We start from the raw sequence: 26,811 nt of genomic DNA, 5'->3' as shown, positions 1-26,811 counted from the left end.
AATACTCTGGAAACACTAAAGACGTGAGGAAATCGAGGTTTGCCTCCCCAGAGTCTGCCTGATCGAAACCAGATGTAACGGCTGTGAGGCGCGTGCGTCTTTTGTACACACTGGACATTGCAGTGGGAAGCACGTGTCATGGACCCGTAGTTGAATACATTTATTGGCGCGTAATTACGCATGACGGACCGGTGACGCTCACTTGGAATTTCACCCTCCTCGCTGTGCATGCAACCGCGTGCGTGTGCGTGTGTTTCGGGGCGTGGCATTTTCTGCGAAAGTAAAGCACCCTACACCCTCGCGCACCCCGGTCCCCTCTTGCATTTCCTCCTCTACTTCAAAACTGCTGTCGGGGGGAGTTGTGTGACACAGCCAGCGCCACAGATGCCACTTCAGCGCTCCTCAGATCGGTCGCTGTAGGTGTGAAAACATCCAGAGGCGACCTGCAGGTTCGTTAAGGTGAGTCAGGGGGATTAACGCCTCATTAAACGGATATTTAAGCTGTGTCAACTTTGCATTGGAGAAACAAAGTTGGGGCTTCTTCCTCTCGTGATAAAGACAAGTGATCTTGATCTTTCTGTTCAACAGATGGCAGAATCTGCAGCCACTTGTGGAGTATTCCTGGATTACAGCAGAGAGACTTGTTTACTCCTCTGGAACTAGAAGTGTTGTGGATGACTGTCATCTCTGTGACCAGCCGACAGGTTTTTAGCCCTGAACTACACTTTTTTGCTGAGATGAATATGTTCTACATCGTAATTGAAGTAATAATTGCTGTTCTCTCCATATCCGGCAACGTCCTGGTGTGCTGGGCTGTCGCGATCAACACCACTTTGAAAAACGCCACCAACTATTTTCTAGTGTCTCTAGCTGTGGCTGATATTCTGGTCGGTTGCCTCGCCATTCCCTTTGCCATTACCATCAGCATCGGCACTAATATGGACTTTTATGGATGCCTCTTCCTCGCCTGTTTTGTCTTGGTACTCACTCAGAGCTCCATCTTTAGTCTTCTTGCCATTGCGATTGATAGATACCTGGCCGTCAAGATCCCACTGAGGTGAGCGTCATTTAAGTGATTTTTATTTCCAACATTCTTTCCCCCTCTCCTTGAGTGCCCATTTGTCAAAATCAGTGCTAGTCGTGAAGATAAGGGTGAAGACAGTGAGACCTCAGACAAGAAAAGTCAAGCTTTAACTTGATCTCATCAAGCTCTGTTCTAATTAATTACATCAACTTGATTTAGTGTCTCTAAGAGGCTCATCTATCAACAGCACTGCATCTTAAAATGAGAGCAGCCGAGCTGTTTAATAAAGAGTGATAAAACACTGACTTCCCTTCATCCTCTCTTCATATATGAGCTGAATAATTTCTCACTCTTCAGGTACTGTCAAATATCCCCAGCAGACCAGAGGGAGCAAAGATCAGAATCAGCTCTGTGAGCTTATGAATGTTTCCTGCAAAGCTTATTGCATCATGCAAAAATGGCACGTTTAATATCCAAACTTGGAATAATGATAAGGTGAAACCTCACTTAACTTTATTAAAATCTGGTCTTAGAGTCAGTCTTTGAAGAGGCTGTTTTATAACCTTGGTTTATCATCTAGTTAATATGGCCTCTTCATAGATTTGGTGTAAAATGTTTCTGAAACAAGCACAGGAGCCCAGCAGATCTACATCTGAGCGCTGGAAATTCCTCCCAGCACCTACGCATGCTGCATGCATTCTATCTAATGCTTCCTGTGATTTATGTAAAACTGTTCAGATCTGCCATCAAACATACAGTCACGCTCAAAATGTAAATAAAAACAGAGTTCATTTAAATTATGTATTAAATAAATAAAAAACATTTTTAGAAAAAACATTAAATGCTGAAAGTGCTAAATTTGATTTTGGTCAGTGTCAGTTCACCTTAAATTTGCTACTAAACTTAGTTTTTCATTCTACCCTGATAAAGGTTTTCAGCTTCTTTGAATCTCCGAGCCTACTTAATCTATTTTTACTTTTTATTTTGTGTTGTAGGTCCTCATTACAGGCTGATGTGTTTAGCAGCTGAACTTTGTTACCATGGTGTTTTAAAATATAAGCAAGACCTTCCCAGAAAAATATGTAATCTGGACGGCAGCATCCATGCGCACTAATACTAATGGCTTATGTTTTCTTTCTTTTTTTACTTGGAAGATGAAACGTCTTAGATTTTATAAACAAACTACGGGGTTTTTTTTTTTTTTGTTTGTTTTGTGCTTTGTGTCGGAGCTCAGTCCCAGAGGAGGGAGCAACAAGTTGGAGGTTTAACTTACACTTATGGATGCAGCAATTAATTCACACTCAACCTCACAGTCAACTTAATTTTTACAGCACTTTCTGTGTTAAAGTAATCTAATTTAAATTGCTCTACACGGGACTGATGAAAACACAGGAAAGAGTCAAATGTCCATTGAAATGACTGAATTAAGAATATATAGAATAATCCTAAACCCAGTGGTGTTGATAGAAGAAGGTAGAATGCAAACTAGGTACTGAAATGTATGTGCATTATAAAAACAGTTTTTTTTATCAGAGTTCCTGAATTATTTCAGTGATTTCCACTGCAGATGTGGCGCTTTTTTAACACAGGGCTGCTTATGAGCCTATCCAGTAATGGTTTTTAGTGTATAGAACATAGATTTTTCCAGATTATTTCATATTTTGTGCTCTTGAGAATGAAATCATCTTATTCCTTTCATTTTTTATGGATAAAGCAGTCTAAGTCAAACATCTCCCCATCATTGCACATGAAGGCATCTCGCTGACATACACACTTATCTTCAATGTGAACCTAATTAGATGAGAATTAAAGATGTTTCATTAGGTCTGTTGTCGCTTCTTTGTTTTTTCAAATAATATATGAGAAAAAGCATTAAATATGCTATTTTCATTTAAAACATTTACATAGTTTGCAAATCATTTAGTTTTTTTTATATTTTACACAATGTCCCGACTTTTGTCTGAACAGGGTTGTGTAATCGCACACAAAAGGCAAAGGCAGGAGATCAATACCTGCCACAGTGTGTCACTTCAACTGGACCTAATGGTAAAGCTCCGCTGAGCGGGAGTGACTGTGTTTGTCGTCCGTTTGAGGAAACAAAAACAGGCAGGTGTCCAGCAGGGACCGAACTGTGCTGTTTGATATTTCCCTGAATTTATTTTCAGATGGGAAACATCTGTCTGCAGGTGGTATTGTTTTTAGACCGGCACCACATTAGAGAGCTGTCAGTGTTTTTTTTTAAAGCAACACTCTGGTACTGCATGTGGTTGTGGGGTTTGTGTGGGCTGTTTGTGCTGCGAGGCAGTTCGGCTGAGATGTGCTGTCATTTCCATTACACTCAAACGTTGGCAATAAAGGACAGTTTGACACTAGTCTGGGATAAAAGTTTCCCATCACTAACCAACTGGCTTGTAAAGTCCCTGTTTGTGATTCTGTTTTTGTCCCTTGGAAGGAAACCAACCATTAACACTTCTCATTTTACATTAACACCAACTATAACAGTCTTTTTTTTATCAACAACATAAAACATTCTGCAGTAAAGTTCTCACAGTGATATACATTAACATAACTAGTTTGTACCGAAAGCCCTGCTCCCATCCGAATAACACGTACTGTCTGTGTGATAATCTGATCAGTGTGTATGTTGAGGTCAAATTACATGTCCACAGGCTTTTGTGTGTGAGTTTGGCCGGTCCACAGGCCTGTGGGTCCATGATTCTGTCTCAGATAAAAGTGTTTAGCAGATGGTTTTAGTAAAAGAGAAAGGCCAGATGTTTTAAGCCCCACGAGATAACCGAGCCACACACCCACTCAAAGCTCTCCTCAAACCTTCAGCTTCACTGTCCTTATTTTCTCAGAAAAAAGACCCTCAAGCTATTTTGTCCCTCTGTCCTGTTGGTGCTCTGAGATAAACTTAAGCACATCATAGATCCCGGAGGATTGTCTCCACCTGCATCAGCAGGGCTGCCTCTTTGTAGTCAGACACCTCATTTAGCCTCAGGCTGCAGATTTGAACAGATATCAGCTTCATTATTATAATGGACTCTCTGTCTTTTGTAGTGATGCAGTGGGAGTGTTTTTCTTAAAATGAATAATGTATGAAAAAAGAAATAAAACAAAGGTTAAAAGAAATGAGCACAGGCTCTGTTGGTGGCTGGACTTCAAACAACTGATCCATTTTCATGGATTTCTCACACTGACAATGATGGCAAATGGCTGCTTGAAGGTACAGACATCCACTGAGAGATGCATCATTCTCAGCAGCAAACGTGTGATTCAATGAGTCCTGAAACCACCTGGGATCAGATGTGGAGAATACAGAAGAAAACAATGAAGTGCAATGTTATGTAAGACACTGAGTGTATAGATTTTGCCAGTAAGGTTTAGGATTGAGGACTGTGTGTCAGTGTGGTGTGATTTATGATAAACAAGGGATTTGCTTGCTTAGATAATAAATGCTAACTTTTTATCCTTTGTCAAACATTTTATACACTTATGGTTGACATCATTCTCTAGTTTGCGAGCTAAATATGGTAAAAACAACATTTTGTACGGTAACATAAGTAGTAATTGTAGTCCACGGCTTTAGCTATACTTAGTTCACAGTTAGGGAAATAAAATATTGTTAAGATGCTTCTTGAATATTTATTTGTTTAAAAAAGGGAATACTTTTTGGGTTTTATTTTCTATTCTTCAGTATGTTCAATAACCTTTGCTTGTAAAAGTGTAAAGTCAGCCTAAAAATAACGCCCACGTTGCTCCTCATTGATAGTCCGGGTTTTCCCTCCTTTATGTGGTGACTTCACCATGAAACACATCTGCATTAATTGCAGTCTTCAGGTCAATGACTTCAGTGACATAAAGTGTGGGAACATTAAGCAAAATTCATTGAAAAAATTTCTTTAAATACACGACAGTAAGCATTTCAGTGTCAGAGCTCTGCACATGAAACATAAAACATTAATTTGATTGTTTTTTCTTAAAAATAAATCTGATGAATTTGAAGTGTAGTGATGCAAATTACAGAAGCAACTTACATTCCCTCCACTGGTTCTTTGTTCAGCAGAGGATTAATTTTAAATGTTCATTGTTATCTTTTTAAAATTAAACGTGTTAAAGGACTCCACCTTACTTTGCTGAGCTCTTGTATGTTCATAGCCTACTAGAGACCTGTGGTCAAGCAACCAATCCATTAATGTGCCCAGAACCAGACAAAACACAAAAAGTAAGCAGCTTATCTCTTTTTCTAGGCCTTCCTTTCTAGTGGAGCAAATTTATCTTCCATGCAAATTTTACTCATGTTTTTTAATGTTGTTTTTACACTTTGGACAATCTTGGTTTTTAAAAGTTACTTGACTAGAAGCAGAAAAACAGGATTTCTTTTTCACTTCACTGTGACAAAGTAAACCACTTTAAAGTTGGAACCAAACATTTTCCCCTCTAAATAAATCACAGCCAAATCTTGTGTGTCACTCTGTACTGATGGTGTCTCTGTTAAGACATGAGATGTAATTTGTAACTAAAACCAGATGGACTTTATGAATTTTTGACTGAGGCATTTGAGCAATTTGGTTTATTAGAAAGATAAGACTTATATTTCCAATACTGAGAGCTTTCATATACTGAACATGTTTTCATGCGAAAACCTTTTTTCTTTTATAAAATCACTGACATCATCTTTAGATTAACTTACCCATCATTATCTTCTTTGGTTTACTGGATGTTAGGTGGCTGCATTATCTATGGGTTGTGGGGGTCTGTGTCAGTGACCGCTGGCTGTAGACTGGGCAGGTTTAACTGTGCATTTATTGAAGCTCCTGTACAAACTCCAAAGGCTGCAGGAAAACTAAAACTCTGAAAAGCTTAGGAGAAAAATGATCCATGCTGCTGAGTGATGCATATCTGCAGTCTTCTTATATCCTTTAAATAAAAATTTCTGTAGATTTTTTGTGGCGATTCAAAAAGCTCAACCTTAGAAACCGCTCCTGATCTCATCTGGTAGATCAAAGGTTCGACAAATGAATCTACATGGCAGTCATGCCTGCTTATGTAAACTTAGCACAAAAGCAAAAGGAAAAATGTTTAGTCAATTATTTCTCACATTTAATATTACAGATTTTTGTTGTATTATACATAGCTGGAAAGCATGATTAGTCACCTTTATGATGAGGTGCTTTGATGGAATTATCATCACAGATAAACATGTGGGTAGAGCCCCCAAAAAATGTGCCAAAATCCCCTGAAATATTTTCCTACTCTCACGTTTAGCTGTGCTGCTCATTCCACAGGAACTCCTTACAAGTTATACCATGTTGTAAAGGTGTCTAATCGGGTTTTCCAGTGATGTACAGTATAATACGACCCCAATTGGTGTTATATAAGGGGGGAAATAATCTATAAAGGACAAATATCTTTACTTTTTGTGCCAAATATATATAAGAAAACTGAATAAATAAATAATTTACATAAACAACTGGTACTTTGACATGGTGTAAATATGAATGACCCAAAAATTAAACTTTACAGCAACATGCCATGCAGGAAAAACAATAATGAGACATCAGTTTCTGTGCAATCTAAATAATAATAAAGGCCAGAGCCTGGCCACTGTTACAAGTATTTCTGGCTCTGCTGATGGTTATTAGCCATATTAACACTTTGCATAATAAAGTAATCCTACGTTTTACCATGGCAAAAATGTTGAAGCAGAAAAGGAAAGGTAAACCAAGAGAGAAATGAAAAAATAACAAGATGTGTGCAGCCCCTGCTTCTGTCAGGCTTGAATTCTCACCACTTCCTTCCTGTCTGTCCTGGCCTAGTAAACCGTGTCCTTGGAGACTGCCTCAAATCATAAGTGGTGGCACAGAATAGGCCGTTTTCTCTTACTGATCACCCCATCTGGATATCTGTCGAATATGCAGATAAATTATCTGTCTGCATTTAACTGAGAACCTAATTTTTTTGGCACAGAAGTGTTTGTGAAGCATGCTCTCGTCACTCCATGCTGATGAAGAATGTAAAAGAAGAGCATTTACCTTCATCAGCGCTTCAAAAACTCACCACTGTTGCCCCAAAGCAGAGTAGAGACCATTCCTGTGTGTTGTGGAGCATGATCCTTTGGTGGAAAAACAAAGCGTTAGCATGCTGCCCAGAATAGCTACCATTTCCTCTACCTTTCTATATTTGCCTCATCTTTTTCATTAAATAGATTTTGAAGCAAACATTTCCACAAAACCTATATATGCAACTATATTATGTAAGTTGAAATTAAATGTGAGACTCATGGTTAGTTTGGTACATTTCAAATACGGAATCTTTAGCTGGTTCACATGTCATCATGTTTAGTTAATCAGCTGATCAATCAGAGCAGACTTGACCTTAAGGAGGGAAGCTTTAAAGCCACATTACTGAACTTTGGCAGATTTTTGCACCACCTAACAACGGCTGCTTCGACAACTGTCTTGTAATCTGTCTCTTCTCTGAGGTTTCTCCAACAAGTAAAAGTCCGAGGTTGACTAGTCTTATCTTTTGCTCTGTCCTTTTCACTCTTTCTTTTCCTCAATTCCTCCATTAATATCCACTTGTGTTTCTTTGCTCAATCAGCCATGCTGCACGTTCAAAATGGCCAGAGTGTTGATATCCAGTTGCTAGCGTGTGACGCTGAGCCGGAAAGTGAAACTCAGCTGATTGCAGCATCCTGGAAAGAAAAGTTGTACAGTTACGCAGATGCCCAAACATAGAGCTATGAGCTTTTACATGAGCAAAATTCAGCTTTTTTTATTTTTCGTGAGGAAAAATGTTTGATATAGGTTATATTTGCTCTTCGCTGTAATGATGTAATCAGCATGGTGTTGGAGATTCAGACGACGGCAACAGCTAACTTTATCTTATGAAAATGCTCATCAAGATTGTATGATTTGCTCTCCTTCCTCTGCTTTTCAAATTTCAATCTGTGTTTATTTTTACCATGTGGTTTAGAGAAACACTTTGAATACAGTTTATGATGCATAAACTCTTCAGCTCTGTTTGCATACGCAGCAACAAGCTGTGTAAAGTGTATGAACTTACTGTGTTGTCAGTGTGAGCAGCCACCTGTTAGATTGTTTTTGAAGCTTGGCCATGGACACAGCCGGACATCGATGCGGATGTTGCGAGACTGTGTGTGTGTGTGTGTGTGTGTGTGTGGCCTGGCATAGGTCAGTTGCCCCAGGGCGGAAGCTCAGCAACAGCGAGAAGGGGTGTATGGGGAATGAAGCTGGGGAAGAAAACAGAACAAAGATAGATGCCAGCGTGCTGTCGTCATGCCAGAGCTAATCCATTCAGCCGGGTGCTCGCTCCCTGTCTCCACGGATAAAAAGGGAGAGTTGGGAGTGATGTGCAGGAGATGGGCCCTCTGGGAAATGGATCCTGTGTGTGCTGTTGTACTTTGTGATTAAAAGATAGAAGGAGTAGCTGATGGAGGAAAACAGCAGGAACTTGTGGAAAGAGACATGCAAGCTTTCTTCGCCTGCATCTTTGGGCAGCAATCTGTATAATTTATGGCCCCCGTGGGGACCCACCAGCCTCCCTGCAGGGGTCGCAAGATCAAGGAGGGGCTCGCACACCATTGGGGAAAAACCGGTAGAATTATTACAACACAGAGGTAGACTGGGCTTATGATTAAAATGAAGCTGTGTTGTTATGGTAACCGGACTTTCATTTTACTAGCAAATTCTGAGAGAACAGAACTTTAATGGCTCTGACTTCCCGTCATTACAGTCAGGTTAGACCCACTTCCTCATCGCTCTCATCTGTGCAGCCTCTACAGGATGAAGCAGTGTTATTTTATTTCTGTTATTCTATAAATCTCATAAAGAGACCAGAACCAGACAGACTGCCTCAGTTGCAACAGATTCATATTGCTCATATTCAGAATTATATAAAAAATAAAGATATCAGTGTTAGACTGGGTGACATTTTCTTCTCTTATGATCCCTAATTTCTTTCTCTACATCAGCACAGTATCACAAACTCTCAGCTTGGTGCAGCTGCCTGTTAGGATGTGTAGTTTGCATTTGTTTGAATCTGCAGAGCTTTTTCCTTCACTGGTTACTCAGAAAATGTCAAGTTCTTATCAGCGTTTTCTTAAAGGAAGCAAGAGACTAACGACATACAGGGACAGTGAAACAAATCAGATAAGTCGATGCACAACTTAAGTGGCAGAGGCAGATCATTTTTAAAGGGGTGGTCAGGCTAAGACCATGACTCATCACTGGTGTGATACACAGAAACTGATGTATTATTAATGGTTTTTCTGCATGACGTATTTATATCTATGGTCAGGCACTCTCTTAGGATTTTTGGAATTTAATAATTTAGATTGAATGTTTTTAAATCCAGAACATTAGTCATAGTCACTCGGGTGGGTTTGAGCTAGGGAAGGGAAAATGCCCCACATTTTTGAGGGAAAAAAACAAGTGCTGCAGAAATAATCTGATTGATTGACAAAACAGGAGTTTTCAGATGAAGCTTTAACTCTTTAAGCATGTACCCATGGCAGAGGGGTGCCCATGCACATTGCAGCCATGGCCACCCCTCTCCACCACGTGGCTCCACCCCTGCTTGTCCTGCTGATGCTGGATGGTATTCAGTAAATTGACACTCTAAGCATATTCTGTTGTTTACCAAGACAACAACTGATAAAGGTTGCAAGGCAAGGCAAGGCAGTTTATTTGTACAGCACATTTCATGTACAGGACAATTCAAAGTGCTTTACATAAAACAAAGACATTACAGATATTTAGAAATAGTAAAAGACATCAACACATAATCACAATAAAATAATAAATTACATTAAAATGATTAAAAGCAAGATAAGTTAAAAAAAGTTACCGTGCAGATTTCATGCACATACACATGAGAAAAGAAATGTTTTTAACCTGGATTTAAAAATGTCTACATTTGGTGAAAGTTTAATCTCCACTGGCAGTTTGTTCCATTTGTTTGCAGCATAACAGCTAAATGCTGCTTCTCCATGTTTAGTCTGGACTCTGGTCTGGACTAGTTGACCAGAGTCTTCGGATCTAAGAGCTCTGCTAGGTTTATATTCTCTGAACATATCACAGATGTATTCTGGGCCTAAACCATTCTGGGATTTGTAAACAAGCAGAAGGGTTTTAAAATCTATTCTGTGACTGACTGGAAGCCAGTGTAAAGATTTCAAAACTGGTGTGATGTGTTCAGATCTCTTAGTCCTGGTTAAAACTCTAGCAGCAGCGTTCTGGATGAGCTGCAGATGTTTAATGCTCTTTTTAGGAAGTCCTGTTAAAAGACCATTACAGTAATCCAGTCTACTGGAGATGAATGCATGGATGAGTTTCTCTTGGTCTTTCTGGGAGACTAGACTTTTAATTCTGTTGATGTTTCTGAGCTGCTAAAAAGCTTCTTAGTGAAGCTTTGATGTGGCTGCTGAAAGTCAGATCTGAGTCTATCAACACTCCCAGGTTACTAACTTGGTCGGTGATTTTAAGGGCCGGGTCTCTAGGTGTTTACCAATGCTGACCCTCTTCTCTTTGCTACCAAACAGAATAATCTCAGTTTTGTCTTCATTTAATTGTAGGAAATTCTCCTTCATCCAGGTGTTTATTTGCTCCAGACACTGACAGAATAAGTCTATTGGACTGCAGTCATCTGGTGACAGAGACACATAAAGTTGTGTATCATCAGCATAACTTTGATAATTAATGTTATAGTTCTGTAATATTTTACCCAAAGGGAGCATATACAAGTTAAACAGAAGAGGTCCAAGGACTGACCCCTGGGGGACTCCACAAGTCATGGCCACTCGTTCCGATTTATAGCTGCCGATCGTAACAAAATAACTCCAGCCTTCTAAATAGGACCTGACCAGTTAAGAACCGCTCCAGAAAGTCCAACCCAGTTTTCCAGCCTGTGCAACAGGATTCTGTGATCTACAGTATCAAACACAGCATTGAGATCCAACAGAACCAGGACTGATACTTGACCAGAATCAGTATTGCAGTATAAGAACCATGTTTTTTAGTTATTTTGACATTTTCAACTCCTATTCGCTCTGAAAACAGATTTTATGGTCACTGCAGCCGTTTCTTCTGTAGGTACCTGTCTCAGTTACTACAGTTTGAGCTGCTTTTCGCTTTGCAAAGAGCTGGAGCTGCTGACTTTGTGCTGCATGTCTCAGTTCAGAGCAGCACTATGGAGTCGTTTCTTCATGGCCGCTGAATACAAAGGGTTAACTTGAAATTTAAAAGCTATAATTAAAAATGTTTCCCAGTGGTTTTCATTTGGAAGTTAAATTTTAATAGTGCAAAATTATTTCTAGAAATATCCATTATCATATTTAATGATATACAGACTTTAATTTATCAGTGATTGCGTAGGAAATGGAGTGAGTAAAAAAATGAAAGTTTTTCATCATTTGCCACATTTACGAGTCATTAATACAAATGTGAAAAGTCAAGATGTGGTGTTGGTGGTGAAACGAGCTGCTTTCTTGTTTACTGAGTGATGCTCTGTGCAGCGGCTGAGCTCAGATGGCTTGTGACACCTCCAGCTCAGACTGACTTTGGTGTGTGCATAAGTGTGCGCCTGTCAGCATGTGTATGAGTCATTACTCTGTGGCTGCTCGCCCGAATCACTTTGTGGAAACAGTGTGTCTCGCTTGTAGCGCTGTTCACATGATGGGGACAGTCAGGACAACGCTAGAGTGACTCAGCATTTCTTGATGTGTAAACTCTGTTAATGATTTCATGTTTCAGAAAGGACGTGGCTTTGTTAACAACAAGCTGAGTCCGCGTGTTTGCTAATTAAATATTCAGCTGTTTCATCATGAGCATTGGAAAACGTGAGACAAAGCTTATTAAACAGCATTTTTGTACTTTCAGCATTAAAATTTAATAAATTGATTGACAGAATTTTCTTAAGTATTGATCAATTATGTGACATGTTTTAGTCAAAATACCACTGCGCTTCTCTCCATCATGTCTCCAACAGTTTGGTTAAACTCAGTCAGATTTGGGAGGTGGAGAGCCGCTCGACTCCACTCCCATCTTACATCTGACTGTGCCTTTTCTGAGATAAGAAATACAGCTTTTTACAGCATGCAAATACACATTTTCACACAAATTACACTCAGTATTTACTGAAGCAGACACCAAATTGTTTATTCATCTAACATTTCCCTTGTCTACAGTTCAGCCAAATACAGCTTGTGCAGATTCCTCTTTTAGGTACAATCATGTGTTGGACTGGCCTATGTTGGGAAAACACCCACTACAGACTGGAACCATAAAGTAACCAAACAGCCAGGTAGTGATTAATAGACCAGTCATACCGCCGCTATTCATATCAGCATAATGAATGTTGGGCCCGGGCGTCCCTCCATCCCTCTGATTTGCCTAATATAACAGAGCTAACACTAAACTGCTGTTTACGTGAGCTACAGTTCACGGTTGTTCAGCCATTTTCAGAGATGAATGAGTAACGTGATGATCAGCTTCATTAGTCTGCTTAAGCAACAACATCCAGTCATTCACTCCTCTATTAATGAATGAAATACAAAATACTTTGGAATATTTTGGAATAACAGAAATGACAATTTTAATAAATCTTGCTTTATTCTTGCTCAGACTCACGTCAGACATGCTCTTGAAATGAATGCAGGGAGCATGCAGTTTTTCACATGGAAGGTATAAAATTGTATTCTTTAACAGTAAGAGCTTATTTGTTATCAAATCAAGTAAAACTGGATCTTTTACGTCACAGAGGGCTCTGTCTCCAGTACTTGTTAGATGAGAAGTTGCAGCAACACACAAAACCCTGAAATCCTTTTAAAGTTACAGTTTTCTCTTAACATGTAGTTTATTCTTAAAAAGTCCTATTGAGCTAAAAGGCACAGAGAGTTAAGTTAAACAAAACAGCAGCTGAAGAGAGCAGTTAAAAATACAGATAGAAGGCCAGAGGCCAGAAGCTCCAGCTACAGTTCAGCTGCATTCAGAAGGTTTAAACAGATTTAAATCCCCATTCAAATGGCTTGGTGCTGCAAATGATTCATGTGGGTAAAAACATCGTGCTGGACTGAAAACAATACATACATGTGGGTCAAAAATATAAAGCAAAAGCACTGGGAAGGTCATTTCCACATGACATCAACATGTTTAGTTCACATGTTTAAATTAATGCAAGATGATGCATCTCTAAATGTGGCTTTATGTAATGGTGGATGCTCTGTTGCCTAGTGATGGTGCCTTCAATTACAGTTGGTAATTTGGTCATTCTGATAAAGTAACTGTTAACGTGACTATCGAAGAAATCAAATAAATCACAAAAAAAGTTGGATTTTTATGTCGGGATATAAAACATTCCTAAAAGTTCTGGTCGGAGTATTATTGGCTTTGTTTAAGTGATGTTTATCTGCTGATGAGACGTTGTTGTGGAAGATTTTTTGATAAAATGCATAATTCAGTTTTCTGAACAGCAGATTTTACGTGAGGATGAAATTTTCATGTATGACAGTGACCACAGGTTGCAGAAGTAAAACACATTTAGAGCACAAATGTCACAGCATACACACAAAACTCTAAATGCGTCAGTTTTGTTGCAGATGGTGTGATGAATGCAGCAGTCAGTTCAGAGTGGACAGGTTATTGAGGCAATAGACCAAGAATCAGTGGAAATAATCTGAGAAGAAGAGAAAAAAGCATATAAGAAGGGCTTTATGAGGAGGAATTGGATAAGAAGGGCCAAGATAAACAGCATAAGTTTTAAATGCAATCATAATTGGCTGCATTTTAGTTAATGAGAAGTGGGACCAGTCTTGTAGTGCAAAATATTGACATATAATTCAGTCTGAGGTTAAATGCCCTTCTAAATCTCTTTTCAAGGCAGTTCTCTTTATTAGAGGCCAGCATGTTCACATAATTATTCCAGTGTACAATAATGGGTTATGGAGTTAGTTATGTCTGAAGATTGTGTATGAAATTGTTCAAGTTGCTCTGCAGCTTCTAACTTTCTCTGTGGGAGATCATTGTACATGGTAATATAGAGTAGCTGAAATCGCTGCACTAATGTTGTCTTTAAGTTATCGGTGATTTCATCAGATGAATCTGTGGTTATAAAATCAGGACTTTGTTAGAGCACAACAACACTTTAAAAAGTCTCCACGTGACGGCAAGTTGACACATGCTCTTGATTAATCAGCTGCTTTTTAGTCAGATTTCTGACAGCTTAGCCGTCTGATTAAAGAAACAAGAATATGCAAATGAGAGCAGAATTACTGAAAATTTGGTTGCATTAATATAGACTCATCCTTTACTATGTTTTTATATATGAAAAAATATTAAATATTGAAGGATGTGCAGAGCCCTAAGAGCCATTACAGTCTTGCAAAGCGCATACGCATACATTAGACCTACAACAAATATTTGGGGTTTAAAAGCTCTGATTTTGTATAATTATATTTGGAATAACATGTTGACAAGATTTTAACTCAAACTAGCACTTTTTTTTCTTTTCTAGTGTAAATGTAACTGTGCGGACTGCTTCTTATTACAGGTGTATAAATAATGCTAACACAAAAAATCTGCATACACCTTCTAATCCACACAAACTGGAATTTATAAAGGAACCATGAACACGGTGAGACCAGTGATGCAAGGTTTGAAGACACTAGTCCTGAGGAAAAGACAGGAGGCTGAACTGGAGGTAGCAGAGATTCAGGTGTTGAGGTTCTCTTTGGGAGTGACAAGGATGGACGGATCAGGAATGAGTAGATCAGAGGGACAGCACAGAAAGGCTAGACTAAGACGGTTTGGACATGTACAGAGGAGGGATAGTGGACATGTCAGCAGAAGGATGCTGAGGTTGGAACTTCCATGCAGGAAACCTTGAAGAGGACTAAAGAGGAGATTTATGGATGTAGGTAAAGAGAAGTGGATGCAGAAGTGGTGGCCTGTGAAGTGAAGGAAAAGAAGAAAAATATGTGGTGAGAATACTTTATGGCATTGTAACCCTGATACAAGATGAAAATGGAACCTGAGGCAGGATAATTTACAGAAGAACAGTGATATATTTTGTTCTTGTTTTAGTTTCCCAGCTTTTATTTTCATTAATCGAGTAGCTGTTAAGGTGACTGCTGAAGGCTCCTCTAAAAAAAAAAAAAAAAAAAGTTTAAGAGATCCTTAAAGTGTCTCATTCCCTGCTGTGTTTATGATGTTTTCTGTTTTCTGTTCAGGGATAAATACCCTTATCCATCAGCACATCTGAAAGCCTGTGGCTGTACTGTACAGGCTTATCCAAACGCTGCCCTTATGCACACTGATGCACATTTATAATCTATTTCCAATCATTTTTACTTTTTTAATACAGCCATTTTTGTTCTATTTGTTATCACAGAACTAAAATAAACAAATAAAGCTGAGTGTGTTTTCTCCACTTTACTAATGGCTGTCTATGCTTTATATTCAGTCAAACTGAGCTGCTCCTTTGTTGTTGATTTCAGTTTTGTGCCTGTTTAGTTGTGATATCAACCTTGCATGGATATGGAAATAACAACAATAACAGGGAAGTGTTTGTGGCAAACAAGAGGCGTAGAATCAGCTTTGTGCACATGTGTATATCACAATATAAGAACCAATAACGGGCAGAGATTTGAAAATCTACATAAAAAAATAATACATTTGCATGTTTCTACTTTCCTGCATAGATGCTGTTTTAGTCATGAAACTACACGGTTTTATTCATGTTCCCCAGGGTGTTTGTTGTTTGATAGGCTGCTTTAAAAAAAAATCATCATAAAATTTACAATTATACCAACATCTGATAGTATCTCTGAACTGAGATGGACAAAACGTACAGCATAGCCTCAGCAGATTCTCTGTGGTCACCATAATCAGGAGAGGAGACTGAACAGGCGGTTCAACATAGGATTTGGCCTTTTATAGTTTTTATTTATACACTATTTTAGGCTTATGAGCTAAATATCCACAACCGTAATGCCATCTACCAAAAATACACACCCAGGTCTCTAAACTATAATCACTGCTCTACTGTACTTAGTCAGATGTTGGTGCAAAACTCTGCAGACAAAACTAGTCACATATGAAACCTGCACCAGGTGCTCGTTTGATTCACCTAGTGCACGATTATCCACGTGGAAACAATGGTTCACACACTACTCAGAGCCTTCAATGAGAGAAATAAAGGTAACTTTGGAACAATTCATCCAGAAATATGCAAAGGAAGCAGGTGAGGACAAAGGTGGAGGTGGAAGAAAGGCAAAGCCAATGTGACGAGACTCAAACCACAGATGGGATGCTGCAGCAGAATTATTCATTTTGTTTAGCATATTCACATTTTATGTATCACATTCATAATTAACAGTGTATTGAAAAGTTTCCCTGGAGTACTTCATGTTAAAACAGTTAACATTTTTTTTTATCAGACTGAACGATGAGCAGCATTACTTCCTGCAGAATTTACGACTCATTTTAAGCTGATAGTGTCAGTGATTTTAAAGGTGGTGTTGTGTTTATGTTTTTGAGTGCTTTTGCTGTCACATGTGGCTGGAAGGATTTCCATTTTCTCCTAATGGTTGGAAACTTGAATCCTTAAAATTAGTGCCATTACTGGGCTTAAAATGCAGCAACAGCTTCTTGAAGACAATACACATTTTGAAGGAATAAACAGCGCCAGGCTTTTAACAATTGGCCTTTTCCTCCAATGCAACCAAGTTAGAATGAAACAGCAGAATACCCTCTGATCACAACACAGACTGAATCATTTCATAACTTACATGCTGTAGTTCTGCTTACTATGTGTGTGTTTCAGACATTCAATACTGAATTGCTGTTTACAATGGTTCAATGTCTAAGTTGTGTTTTTTATGCTAGATTACATTTTTTCATGTATGTGATGAATGCTCTGCAGTGTTTTGTTCTGCATGAAAACAATGTTTAAGTACAGGAAAACTATTTTGAGGCAATAGCTTGTTTTTGTGAATGCAACACGGGATCTGTTTTATTTCTTTCTTTTTTTGTTTGTTTCTTTTTACAGTTTTTAGATCAGGGATCTCAAACTCTGGTCCTCAAAGGCCAGTGTTTTGCAGGTTTTTGATGTTCCAACCCAACTGATTAAAATAAAATGGATTCAACAGCTTGTCATTAAGTTCTGCAGAATGACCCATTAATCTGAATCTGGTGTGTTGAAGCTGGGAAACATCTAAAACTTGCAGGACAGTGGCCCTCAAGGACCGGAGTTTAAGATCCTGCTTTAAAACGAGTGTCCTGTTTCAGGAACTCTGTTATAGCCATGGTAAAAAACTTTAAAAGAAAAGAAGTTGAAGTTGGGTGCAGACAGATGGGGAGGCTGCATATTTCTACCCTGATCTCTGTGAGGCGACAGCGCCCTGGAAATCTAAAGAGCTCACTGGCTGAGATATTTTTTAGACATAAAAGGTGTTTTCTGTTACTGTTTTTTCTTCATTTGTTACTTTAAAGCAGGGATGTCCACTTCTGGTGGACAGACAGACTCTGCCCTGCAGGTTTTACATGTTTCCATCCTTGGAAGGGACATTAACAGACTCGGGCAAAACTAGAAAACAAGCTGTTGAGAGGATCATTTCATTTGAATCAGGTGCATTAGAGCAGGGAAACATATAAACCTGCAGAGCTGCAACCCTCAAGGACCAACACTGGACATCTCTGCTTCAGAGAAATTATAGTGCTGTTTCATTTCCACAAGCCGGTGAACCTCAGCTTAGTGTCTGCAAACTAACACTTGATTTGAACCAGGCCAGCCTCACACCTCATTATAATGTATGAAACAAGACAGGATGCAAGAAGCTGTTGATCATCCTGTTAACAGCAGACTTGTTACTTTCTTTTTGTAACCTATACTGGGCTCATGAGGAACATGAACATGTGCGTTGGCAATGCTGCAATATTACAGATCTAAGGAGCAGGTAAATGAAAAGGCAAGCGACGTCATGTGACTCCACTAAGCTATTTATATATCTTTTCTTGCATAGTGTGCATGAATGATGAGAAAAGAGGATGGCAGGATGTAGATACAGATCTTTATCAGGATGTTTAATGTTAATTTCAAGCTAATGATGCAATATATTCACAGTAGTACTACAGATAAACTACATAGCTCCATCTACCTTTTCTGTCAATATACTTTTACTGTACTACATTTCAAAGGGAAGTATTGTCCTAGTATTTTTTTTAAAAATCAAAATTTTATATACAGAATATGTACAACTTTAACAAGTAGATTAAATAAGCTCCATCTTACTCTGTAATTCACTAGCATAAACTTTAATTATGCAACAGAACAGAGGCAATTCTGAGACTAGATGGATAATTACACTTTTTCTGTTTCAAGTATATTTTTTCAACTTTCTTTTCATGCAGAATTCTACTACTTCTTAGTTTACAGAGACAAAAAACTGCTGTTACAATCTGTTCAACTGTAGAAGCTGATCGCTCTTCATTCCTGATTTGATGTGCTTGGGCTGCTGGTTCAGATGTTTTTCTCTGTGTGCCAGCAGCAGTTCACTTTGTTGGCTTTTTGCAAAATGATGCATAATGACCAGAAGATGCCACAGTGAGGCTGACCTTGGTATATCTGTAGTAACCTCCAAAAATGTGTTTCTCAAATTAAGAACCTGTGTTGTTTTTTCCCCCCTCCAGGTACAAAGAGTTGATGACGGGAAAGACCGCAAGAGAGATCATTGCAATTTTATGGATCCTATCTTTTGTTATTGGCCTCGTCCCATTCTTTGGATGGAACTTGAAGAAATGTGACAACAGCACCTCTGGAGAGGACAACACTACGAACGCTGGCATCACAGAGGGGTTGGGGGGCAGAGGACAATTACTACATAGCTGCAAGGTCTCATGCTTATTTGAAAGGGTCGTAGACATGAATTACATGGTCTACTTCAACTTCTTTGTCTGCGTGCTGCTGCCACTGCTCATCATGCTGGGCATCTACATAAATATCTTCACTGTGGCCAGGAGACAGCTGAGACAGATTGAGCTCAAGTGTGTAGGCAACGGGGACAGCCAAAACCACGGCCTGCTGCAGAAGGAGATCCGGGCTGCAAAGTCCCTTTCCATCATCGTAGGACTGTTTGCCATCTGCTGGCTGCCCGTCCACATCCTCAACTGCCTCACACTGTTTTACAGCAAGCTGCAGAGGCCTGATGTGGTCATGTACGTGGCCATCATTCTGTCTCATGCCAACTCTGCGGTCAATCCCATCATCTACGCTTACCGCATCAAGGACTTCAGAAACACTTTCCGCAAGATCCTGGCCCAGCACTTTCTGTGCCACAAAGAGGAGCTTTACCTCCGCTCCAATGGCAGCAGGCGCAACAGAGACCAGATCCACATGACCATCGACCCTCTGCTATAGAGCTGCACGGTGGAATTAGTTTTCTTTTCACTGAGGTTTCTAATGTTTACATAAGTAGAAGAACCGATGTTGATCATGCCTTGAATGTGGAGATTTATTTATAAATCCTGAGATGGAAGGGGGCATTGAAAAGCTGAGCAGCAAGTCTTATACATAACTTTCATGCAGTTTGATTCAAAACCATCTGTTGAAGCTAACTGGATTAGTAGGACTGTGAAGAGGATCCGAACTGCAGATGCTATTTATCGATCTGAGTCCACATGTTACAACTACAAACGCTCCTCTTTCTTGCCCTGCTATTTTATATAGTTAACATCAAGTGCCAGTGTTGGATAATTTATTTATTACAAAAACTTGTCTTTGAGAATGTAAAGATCAAAATAACTTTGTATGATTAGATCTGTACTTGTGAACCTGAAAAGGTACAGTAGCAGTGACCTTCCAGTGTGGTTAGTTTTGGCTTGTGAACCTTTAAAATTAATTCAAACTCATCACTGCCTCAACATACTGATAAAACAACTTTATTTATTTATTAATTTATTTAAGAGGAGGCTATAAAGGTGGAAATTTTTCATATCAATATTACAAAAAATGAGAGATGAGAAAAGCTAAGCAAAATAGTTACTCAAGCAAGAGTCAGTGGCTGCAGTAAGAGGGCTACGGGGGGCTAAATTTAGTCGCTAAATTAAAAAAAAATTTAAGAAAAAAAAAGACTTTCCTTCTCAATGACAGGGGTCACAAAACCATGCTGTGATTCCTGTGGCTGTGTTTGAGAGGAACTGGATTAGATTCAGTCTTGCAGGTATAAACCACAGTTAAAACCACACCTGCAGTGATGCTACGTGTCATTTCCACTTTTCTTAGAAATGAAATGGCACTACTAAATGAAGCGATATAAGCTCAGGAAGGAAGTGATTGTACCCCTTATAGAAATAAGGCATCTGCACAAAGCATTTTAAGCTGCTTTACACTGAGCCAGGTGATGTAAATGTGCTGTAAATTGACACTTCAAATCAGTCATTTACATTAAGTCCTTATTATCTAATCTTCGGGCACACGTGCATTTAATAATTAAAGCTCTATTTTTTTAATCATTTGCTTTAGAAGTCTAGATCACTCTCCTTATCCCTACTAAAAAAAGGCAGTTTCATTCAGAAAACATGAAAAATATCTTGCATTGAGGAGCTTTGATATAACTTACCAATCTCCTCTGTGCTAGCACACAGATGATTAAGTCCAACTGGGAAAAGACAAAAATAAAAAAGTGAAGCAGTTAATGCTAAGCAAATATTGTCATAAAGGCAAACTGTTTGCATTTCATTTAACTCACAAGGGCAGCATCAGTTTGAGGCAGCAGGAGCAAATCTTGCTCATGCGTTACTGGGAATGTGACGATAAGCAAATTGTGTGTTTTCGTTGGGGCAAGGGTAAAGGTTTTGAATTTCATATAAAGGTTTTTCTGCAAAGTCACAGCCTCTGCTCAACATCACTACATAAACGAATGTCGCACTGGTATTTTAATTCAGTTCAAATTTGTTTTATTTGTACAGTGTCGATTCACATCAAAGTCATCTCAAGGCATTTTTACAGACATATTTAATTTAAACCAAGTCATCGTGATCCAATTAAAACAAATCTTCTTTGGTCCAGTTTGTAATAACGGTGTTCATACAAGTCAATTCATGAAAAATAACAGCCAATCTAAAGAAAACCAACAGATTGCATTGATTTTATTTTCCTGTTTAGTGCTGCTGGTGTTCAACAAGCTTCATCTCCCTGTGTTTCCTGTTGTCCTATGTGCCAACTCTGACCAACTTCAAGGGCTAAAACACAGGAGTGTGCCAACCTTTTAGTACATTCCAATGGAGACATCTATACTGTAACTGCACTGTAACGTTGTATTATCGTCTTTGTTGACTGTAAAAAAAGTACTGTAAGTGTCCAGCTGTCTGCAAGCTATCGATTGATGTCTAACTGTTGCCTTATTTTACAGTTTTTATGGTGAGACAGAAAATAACAAGTTGGTCTGATTCAACATTCCTGCCTGTCATTCCGAAGTAGCCGTCTGTCGGTGTGATATCTTGTTACTAATCAGGAAAAACATCTACTGTGGGCAAGCTGATGTTCTACTTTACAGAGGCATTTCTTTAGTTCAACAAAACTACAACTGATATTGCTATTAAACATGATGCAATCTGTATGTATGGTGAATTATTTTGTTAATAAAGGCAATGCTTATATTGTTAAAGATTGTTTTATTATTCCAAAGATGTTCAGTTGAAATAAATTGACCATTTACATTTGAATAAATGACAGAAATGTTGGAAGAACAGCAGGAAGTATGATGATGTTCCCATACTTTGGCTCCTTTGTAGTAAGCTAAAATAATAAAAAAAAAGCAGCATCTCTTGTGCAGGAGGCTCCATGTCGCTGTGCAGGGGAGGCGGGTGTCACAGGGCCGTGGTCCCGCTGAGCAGCGTGGACATCTGCTGATCAGAAACACTCTCCTGCTGAGTCACGGCCATCGCCTGACACAGATACACAGCCAGGATGTGTTTGCACTGGGAGAAAAGATTGCAGACACTGATTCATCACACCAACACCAGAACCGATATGATAAATGATACGGATATGAAGCTGTAATGACAGGCCAATAACTCCCAACTCGAAGATCTCATTAAAAAAACGTGTCCGCTGGATTCTTATGAGAAATCTTCACAGAGTAAAAGCCTGAGCAATTTCCAATATTTATATCACGTTTGAAGCATTTATATAAATCAAAGGAACATGATAACGAGTGTTATGAGTGAGTATCGTTTTCCAGATCAGTAGTCTGATGTTTGTTGGATAAAAAGGCCTCTTCACAGCACACAATTACTGATTCTTCATTATTATCTGTATTAACATGTTAACCCTCAAACAGTCCAAATTTAAAAGGACAAAGATGAAGAAGTTAGTTTCTTGGCTTCTCCAGCTGAATGTTAATTGGCAAATGTCTCGCTGCTGTTGGCAAGAGGAAGTAACAGATACTGTGAATGTTAGAGGGAGACTTTGGCTACCTCTCCTCTGACCTACTTGTAGGAGCAGAATGGATGGAACAGGCCTTACCCAGACAACTGGAATTTGCAGTAACCCTTTAAAGACAAAATGGCTCCAGTCAGAGGGAACTCTGATGGTTGAATTTGAAATTTGATCCACTATCATTTAGCTTGATCTAACTGGCTATAAAATGTGTTTGTTTAAGTTTTATGTTTCTGCATGTTTTCATGGGGAATGGAATCAGTGCTGCTCATGTGCTTGTGGGTAATCTCCATGGTCTGCTGCAGTTCTCTCTTTCTCACACTGATTTTAGCAACATCCTCCAGGGAAACAAATCTTCCTGATAAAGACAGAGCAGAGGTTGTTTGCCTCAACATATTTAGGGAGCAACTGGAGGGAGACAACCATCATTGACTATACAAAAACATGAGCTGACCACAATACATCTATACACATATTTCGATGTGTGTTTTGTCTCACTTCACAGGAAAAATGTTTTCAAAGGATGTACACTTCACTGAAACCAAGTTCATGTCAGTCTGTAAATATACTTCTATATACAATGAGTTCCACACTGTCATGCTAAGCCTGAAACATTTATTTCTGTATGAATATGGCATAAAATCTGAAGTTCACAGAGCTTAATTATATAGATATGAAAAAATTGTGATCTTGACAGTGAAGAAAACAAACGAGTATTTATGTATCTGAGAGGAAAAAGTAAAATAACTTATTGAATTCACAATTGAGAGTAAAACTGGAGTCAGTGTTTTTCAGGCAGATGGGAGAGGGTGCACCGTTTTATTTAAAAGCAGACACATTTTATAAAGAGCTTCATAATGTTTGTGGAAGTGTATCATGGACATGGAGTTTGCGTGTCCTGACAATCCTAGTGGCTATGTTGTCAGGGGCATAAAGCCCCTGGTAGGGTCACCCATGGCAAACAGGTGTCTAGGGGAGGGACCAGACGAAGTGTGGCTCAAGACACCCCTTTGATGACGACAAACCATGGACCCAGGTTTCCCTTGCCTGGATGTAGGTGACTGGGGCCCCCTCTGGAGCCAGGCGGAGCAGTGTGGTTTTCGTCCCGGTCGTGGAACAGTGGACCAGCTCTACACTCTCTTCAGGGTCTTGGAGGGGGCATGGGAGTTCGCTCAACCAGTCTACATATGCTTTGTGGACTTGGAGAAGGCGTTCGACCGTGTCCCCCAGGGACTCTTGTGGGGGTACTCCGGGAGTATGGAGTGCAGGACCTGCTTGTACGAGCTGTCCGGTCCCTGTACAAACGGTGTCAGAGCTTGGTCCACATCGCCGGCAGTAAATCAGAATAGTTTCCAGTGCGGGTTGGACTCCGCCAAGGCTGCCCTTTGTCACTGATTCTGTTCACAACTTTTATGGACAGAATTTCTAGGTGCAGCCGAGGTGTTGAGGGGATCCGGTTAGGTGGCCTCAGGATTGGGTCTCTGCTCTTTGCCGATGGTGTGTTTCTGTTGGCTTAATGGGGCCGTGATCTTCAGCTCTCACTGGAGCGATTTGCAGCCGAGTGTAAAGCGGCTGGGATGAGAATCAGCACCTCCAAGTCCGAGACCATGGTCCTCAGCCGGAACAGGGTGGAGTGCTCTCTCCAGGTCGGCAATGAAGTCGTGCCCTAAGTGGAGGAGTTCATGTATCTCCGGGTCTTGTTCACAAGTGAGGGAAGGATGGAGCTGGAGATTGACAGGTGGATCGCTGCGGCGTCTGCAGTGATACAGACTCTGCATCAGTCTGTTGTGGTGAAGAAGGAGCTGAGCCAAAAGGCAAAGCTCTCGATTTCCCGGTTGATCTACGTTCCCACCCTCACCTATGGTCACGAGCTGTGGGTAATGACCGAAAGAACAAGATCGCGAATACAAGCGGCCAAAATGAGTTTTCTCCGCAGGGTAGCCGGGCTCTCAGAGTAGAGTCGCTGCTCCTCCGCATCTAGAGGAGCCAGATGAGGTGGCTCGGGCATCTGGTTAGGATGCCTCCTGGACGCCTCCCTGGTGAGGTGTTCCGGGCACGTCCCACCGGAAAGAGGCCCCGGGGAAGACCCAGGACATCTTGGACGAACTACATCTCTCGGCTGGCCTGGGAACGCCTCGGATCCCCCCGGATGAGCTGGTGAATGTGGCCGGGGAGAAGGAAGTCTGGGTTTCCCTGCTTAGGCGGCTGCCCCTGCGACCCGACTCCAGATAAGTGGCAGACAATGGATGGATGGATGGATGGATGAAGTGTATCGTGGTTTAAATGAAGGATATTCATGAGGGGCACAGAAAGTGAGTCAATGCTCGTCAGTAGAGTTTCGCAATATTAGGAAAACATGCAATGTGCAATATCAGTGTTGAAAAGGTCACAAAAATCACCTTTCAAAGATTCAGACTTTGGTCTGGGGATCACAAAGACTGAGTGTAACCCAACTCTCATAATGGCCTAATGTTCAAGAAACTGAACCACGGTGGTGAGTTTAGCAGAGCTGCGAGGAGAAAGCTGCTGCACCTAAAATAACATTTCTGTCCATCTGCAGTTTGTAAGGATCACATGCAAAAGCTACAGGAGTCTTGGAAAATGTTTTCTTTAGATGAGAGGTGTTGTATTTGGATCAAGGAAAATACTGGAAACCAGTTGAATTTATCCAGTTATCTGATCTGTGAAACATGTTGGTGGTTTCACAGATATTATGGTTTGGGGCTGCACGGCTTCTTCCGAGCCGGAACTCCTTGACATCATGGATAAAACAACAAACCTTGAATTATAATTGTAAATTCTAAAGTATTAAATGTAGTAAATGAATGTAGATGTAAGAACGTGTGTATGCATGGCCTAATGTAAGAAAAAAGAAATTAAATTACCTTCTTTCTATCAATCAAAGTGGACTATACAGCAATTTGGTTTACCAAGCAGGAAAAACAGACTGAACATTTCAAATGATCTAAATCCTCCTGACTATCTATAAAAAAAAGGACGTACTTTAACTCAATCAGTAATATCTCAGAGCTGAAGCTGCACTGAGACCTTTAACACACATATAACCCAAATCTCAAAAAGAACTTTATGTGATTTAGTTCAGTCTCAAACTTTTGCTCTCAATACTTTTGTTCTGCAACTCTTAATTATAACAGTTTATCGCGTTGTTCACCTTTTTATTCTGGATCCAATCCTGGTTCGAACATAACTCCCTCCACTGGATTCAAAGAGATGTCAGAAAGCGTCTGTCAACAGCTTCCTTTCTTATAAGGCTGCAGCAACGTCCAGACTGGACATTACTTGTTATTATGGACGTTAAGATAAGTTAGAGGTACTTAAAATTAAGAATTATGAGTGTCAATTATGACAGGTCCACGTTTTCTTAAGATGTGAAAACCCTACACACCTTTACACATACATTTAGTACTAAACACATTTTTCCTCATAGATAAATATCCAAGAAAATCATTTTTTTCTTGTTTAATATCAATATCTGGATCTATTTTAAGGGCTCTTTATGAGTAAATTCAGAACATTTCTAATGGGTTCACAAACTTTAAAGCACCTCTTTGCATGTGTGGTCATGAACCTACAAACTAATTTAAGTAGAAATTTGAATATAAAGTATTTAATTCAGTTCAAATTTTAATTAAGCTAAAACGTAGCAGCAGCATTAACACATTTCTTTGCAGAAACTTAAATTGTTCTCTTATTTAAAACCACCTACAAGTGAGCCAAATGCAGGCAGCAAGACTCACCAGGAGGCCTTCATTTCTTCGCAGCACCGTGTAGGCAAAAGCTGGACATGGGCAGTAGTGACAGGACAAGAAGCAAACATACAAGCGTCCCGAGCCTCCCGTTACCTGTAAAACATTTGTATTTAAATATGAATTCATGGGTTCTTCATCTTATCTGAAAGCTTGTACAGAGTATTAAATACTTTGTTTGCTTCTGTATGAGTGAGCGGGTCCTCCAGTCATGTACAATAACAGTTTGGTTTGTATCAGCAGCAAAGACAGTAAAAGGCACAAAAAGTCGTAAAGGGAAAAAATCTCTTCAGTGCACCCCTTCAGTGTCTCTTAACAAGTCCACAGATAACTGGCAAAGCTCTGAGTCAGAGCAGAAGTCATGAACTTGTTTCCAAAATCAGACTTCTCTTATTTTTATCTCAGTCTCATCCATCTCTTTCTAAAAGCTTAACAAAAAACAAAAAAAACAGCATAACACTGTTATGATGTCAACTTACAGCAAAGCCAAACTGTCTTAATTTCTATACAATTTCTTCTGCTCAGTACCTAAAGGTCGCATATTATACATTTTTTCAACAATTT

The 26,811-nt window shown here is 39.6% G+C and overlaps 2 protein-coding genes across 5 annotated transcripts in view; one reads left to right on the top strand and one right to left on the bottom strand.

The window, feature by feature from the left end:
- Positions 1–131: 131 nt before the first annotated feature.
- Positions 132–21,707, top strand: adora2b (adenosine A2b receptor). Of its 2 annotated transcripts, none has more exons than XM_042008103.1 (3): positions 132–449; positions 589–1,057; positions 18,733–21,707. In XM_042008103.1, the coding sequence occupies exons 2-3, from the start codon at positions 675–677 to the stop codon at positions 19,457–19,459; spliced, it is 1,110 nt and encodes a 369-aa protein (XP_041864037.1). In that variant the 5' UTR covers positions 132–449; positions 589–674; the 3' UTR covers positions 19,460–21,707. The 2 variants fall into 2 exon arrangements, with proteins under 2 accessions (XP_041864037.1, XP_041864036.1); XM_042008102.1 differs by having other exon boundaries at positions 132–459.
- zswim7 (zinc finger, SWIM-type containing 7) overlaps positions 6,765–26,811 on the bottom strand; it is a 31,709-nt gene continuing 11,662 nt past the window's right edge. The window contains exons 5-7 of one of the 3 annotated variants that reach the window (XM_042008112.1): positions 26,239–26,343; positions 7,060–7,139; positions 6,765–6,930 (exon numbers count right to left, since the gene is read on the bottom strand). In XM_042008112.1, the coding sequence (XP_041864046.1) occupies positions 7,065–7,139; positions 26,239–26,343 (180 nt within the window). In that variant the 3' untranslated portion in view covers positions 6,765–6,930; positions 7,060–7,064. Of the gene's footprint in view, positions 6,931–7,059; positions 7,140–13,518; positions 13,721–21,043; positions 22,021–26,238; positions 26,344–26,811 lie in introns of those variants that run through there. The other 2 variants (XM_042008113.1, XM_042008111.1) reach the window with 2 other exon arrangements.

This window comes from Melanotaenia boesemani, chromosome 15, assembly GCF_017639745.1.
Source record: "Melanotaenia boesemani isolate fMelBoe1 chromosome 15, fMelBoe1.pri, whole genome shotgun sequence".
Taxonomy (NCBI): domain Eukaryota; kingdom Metazoa; phylum Chordata; class Actinopteri; order Atheriniformes; family Melanotaeniidae; genus Melanotaenia; species Melanotaenia boesemani.
Note: the sequence above shows the minus strand (reverse complement) of the source record. Positions and strands in the feature narration are given on the sequence as shown.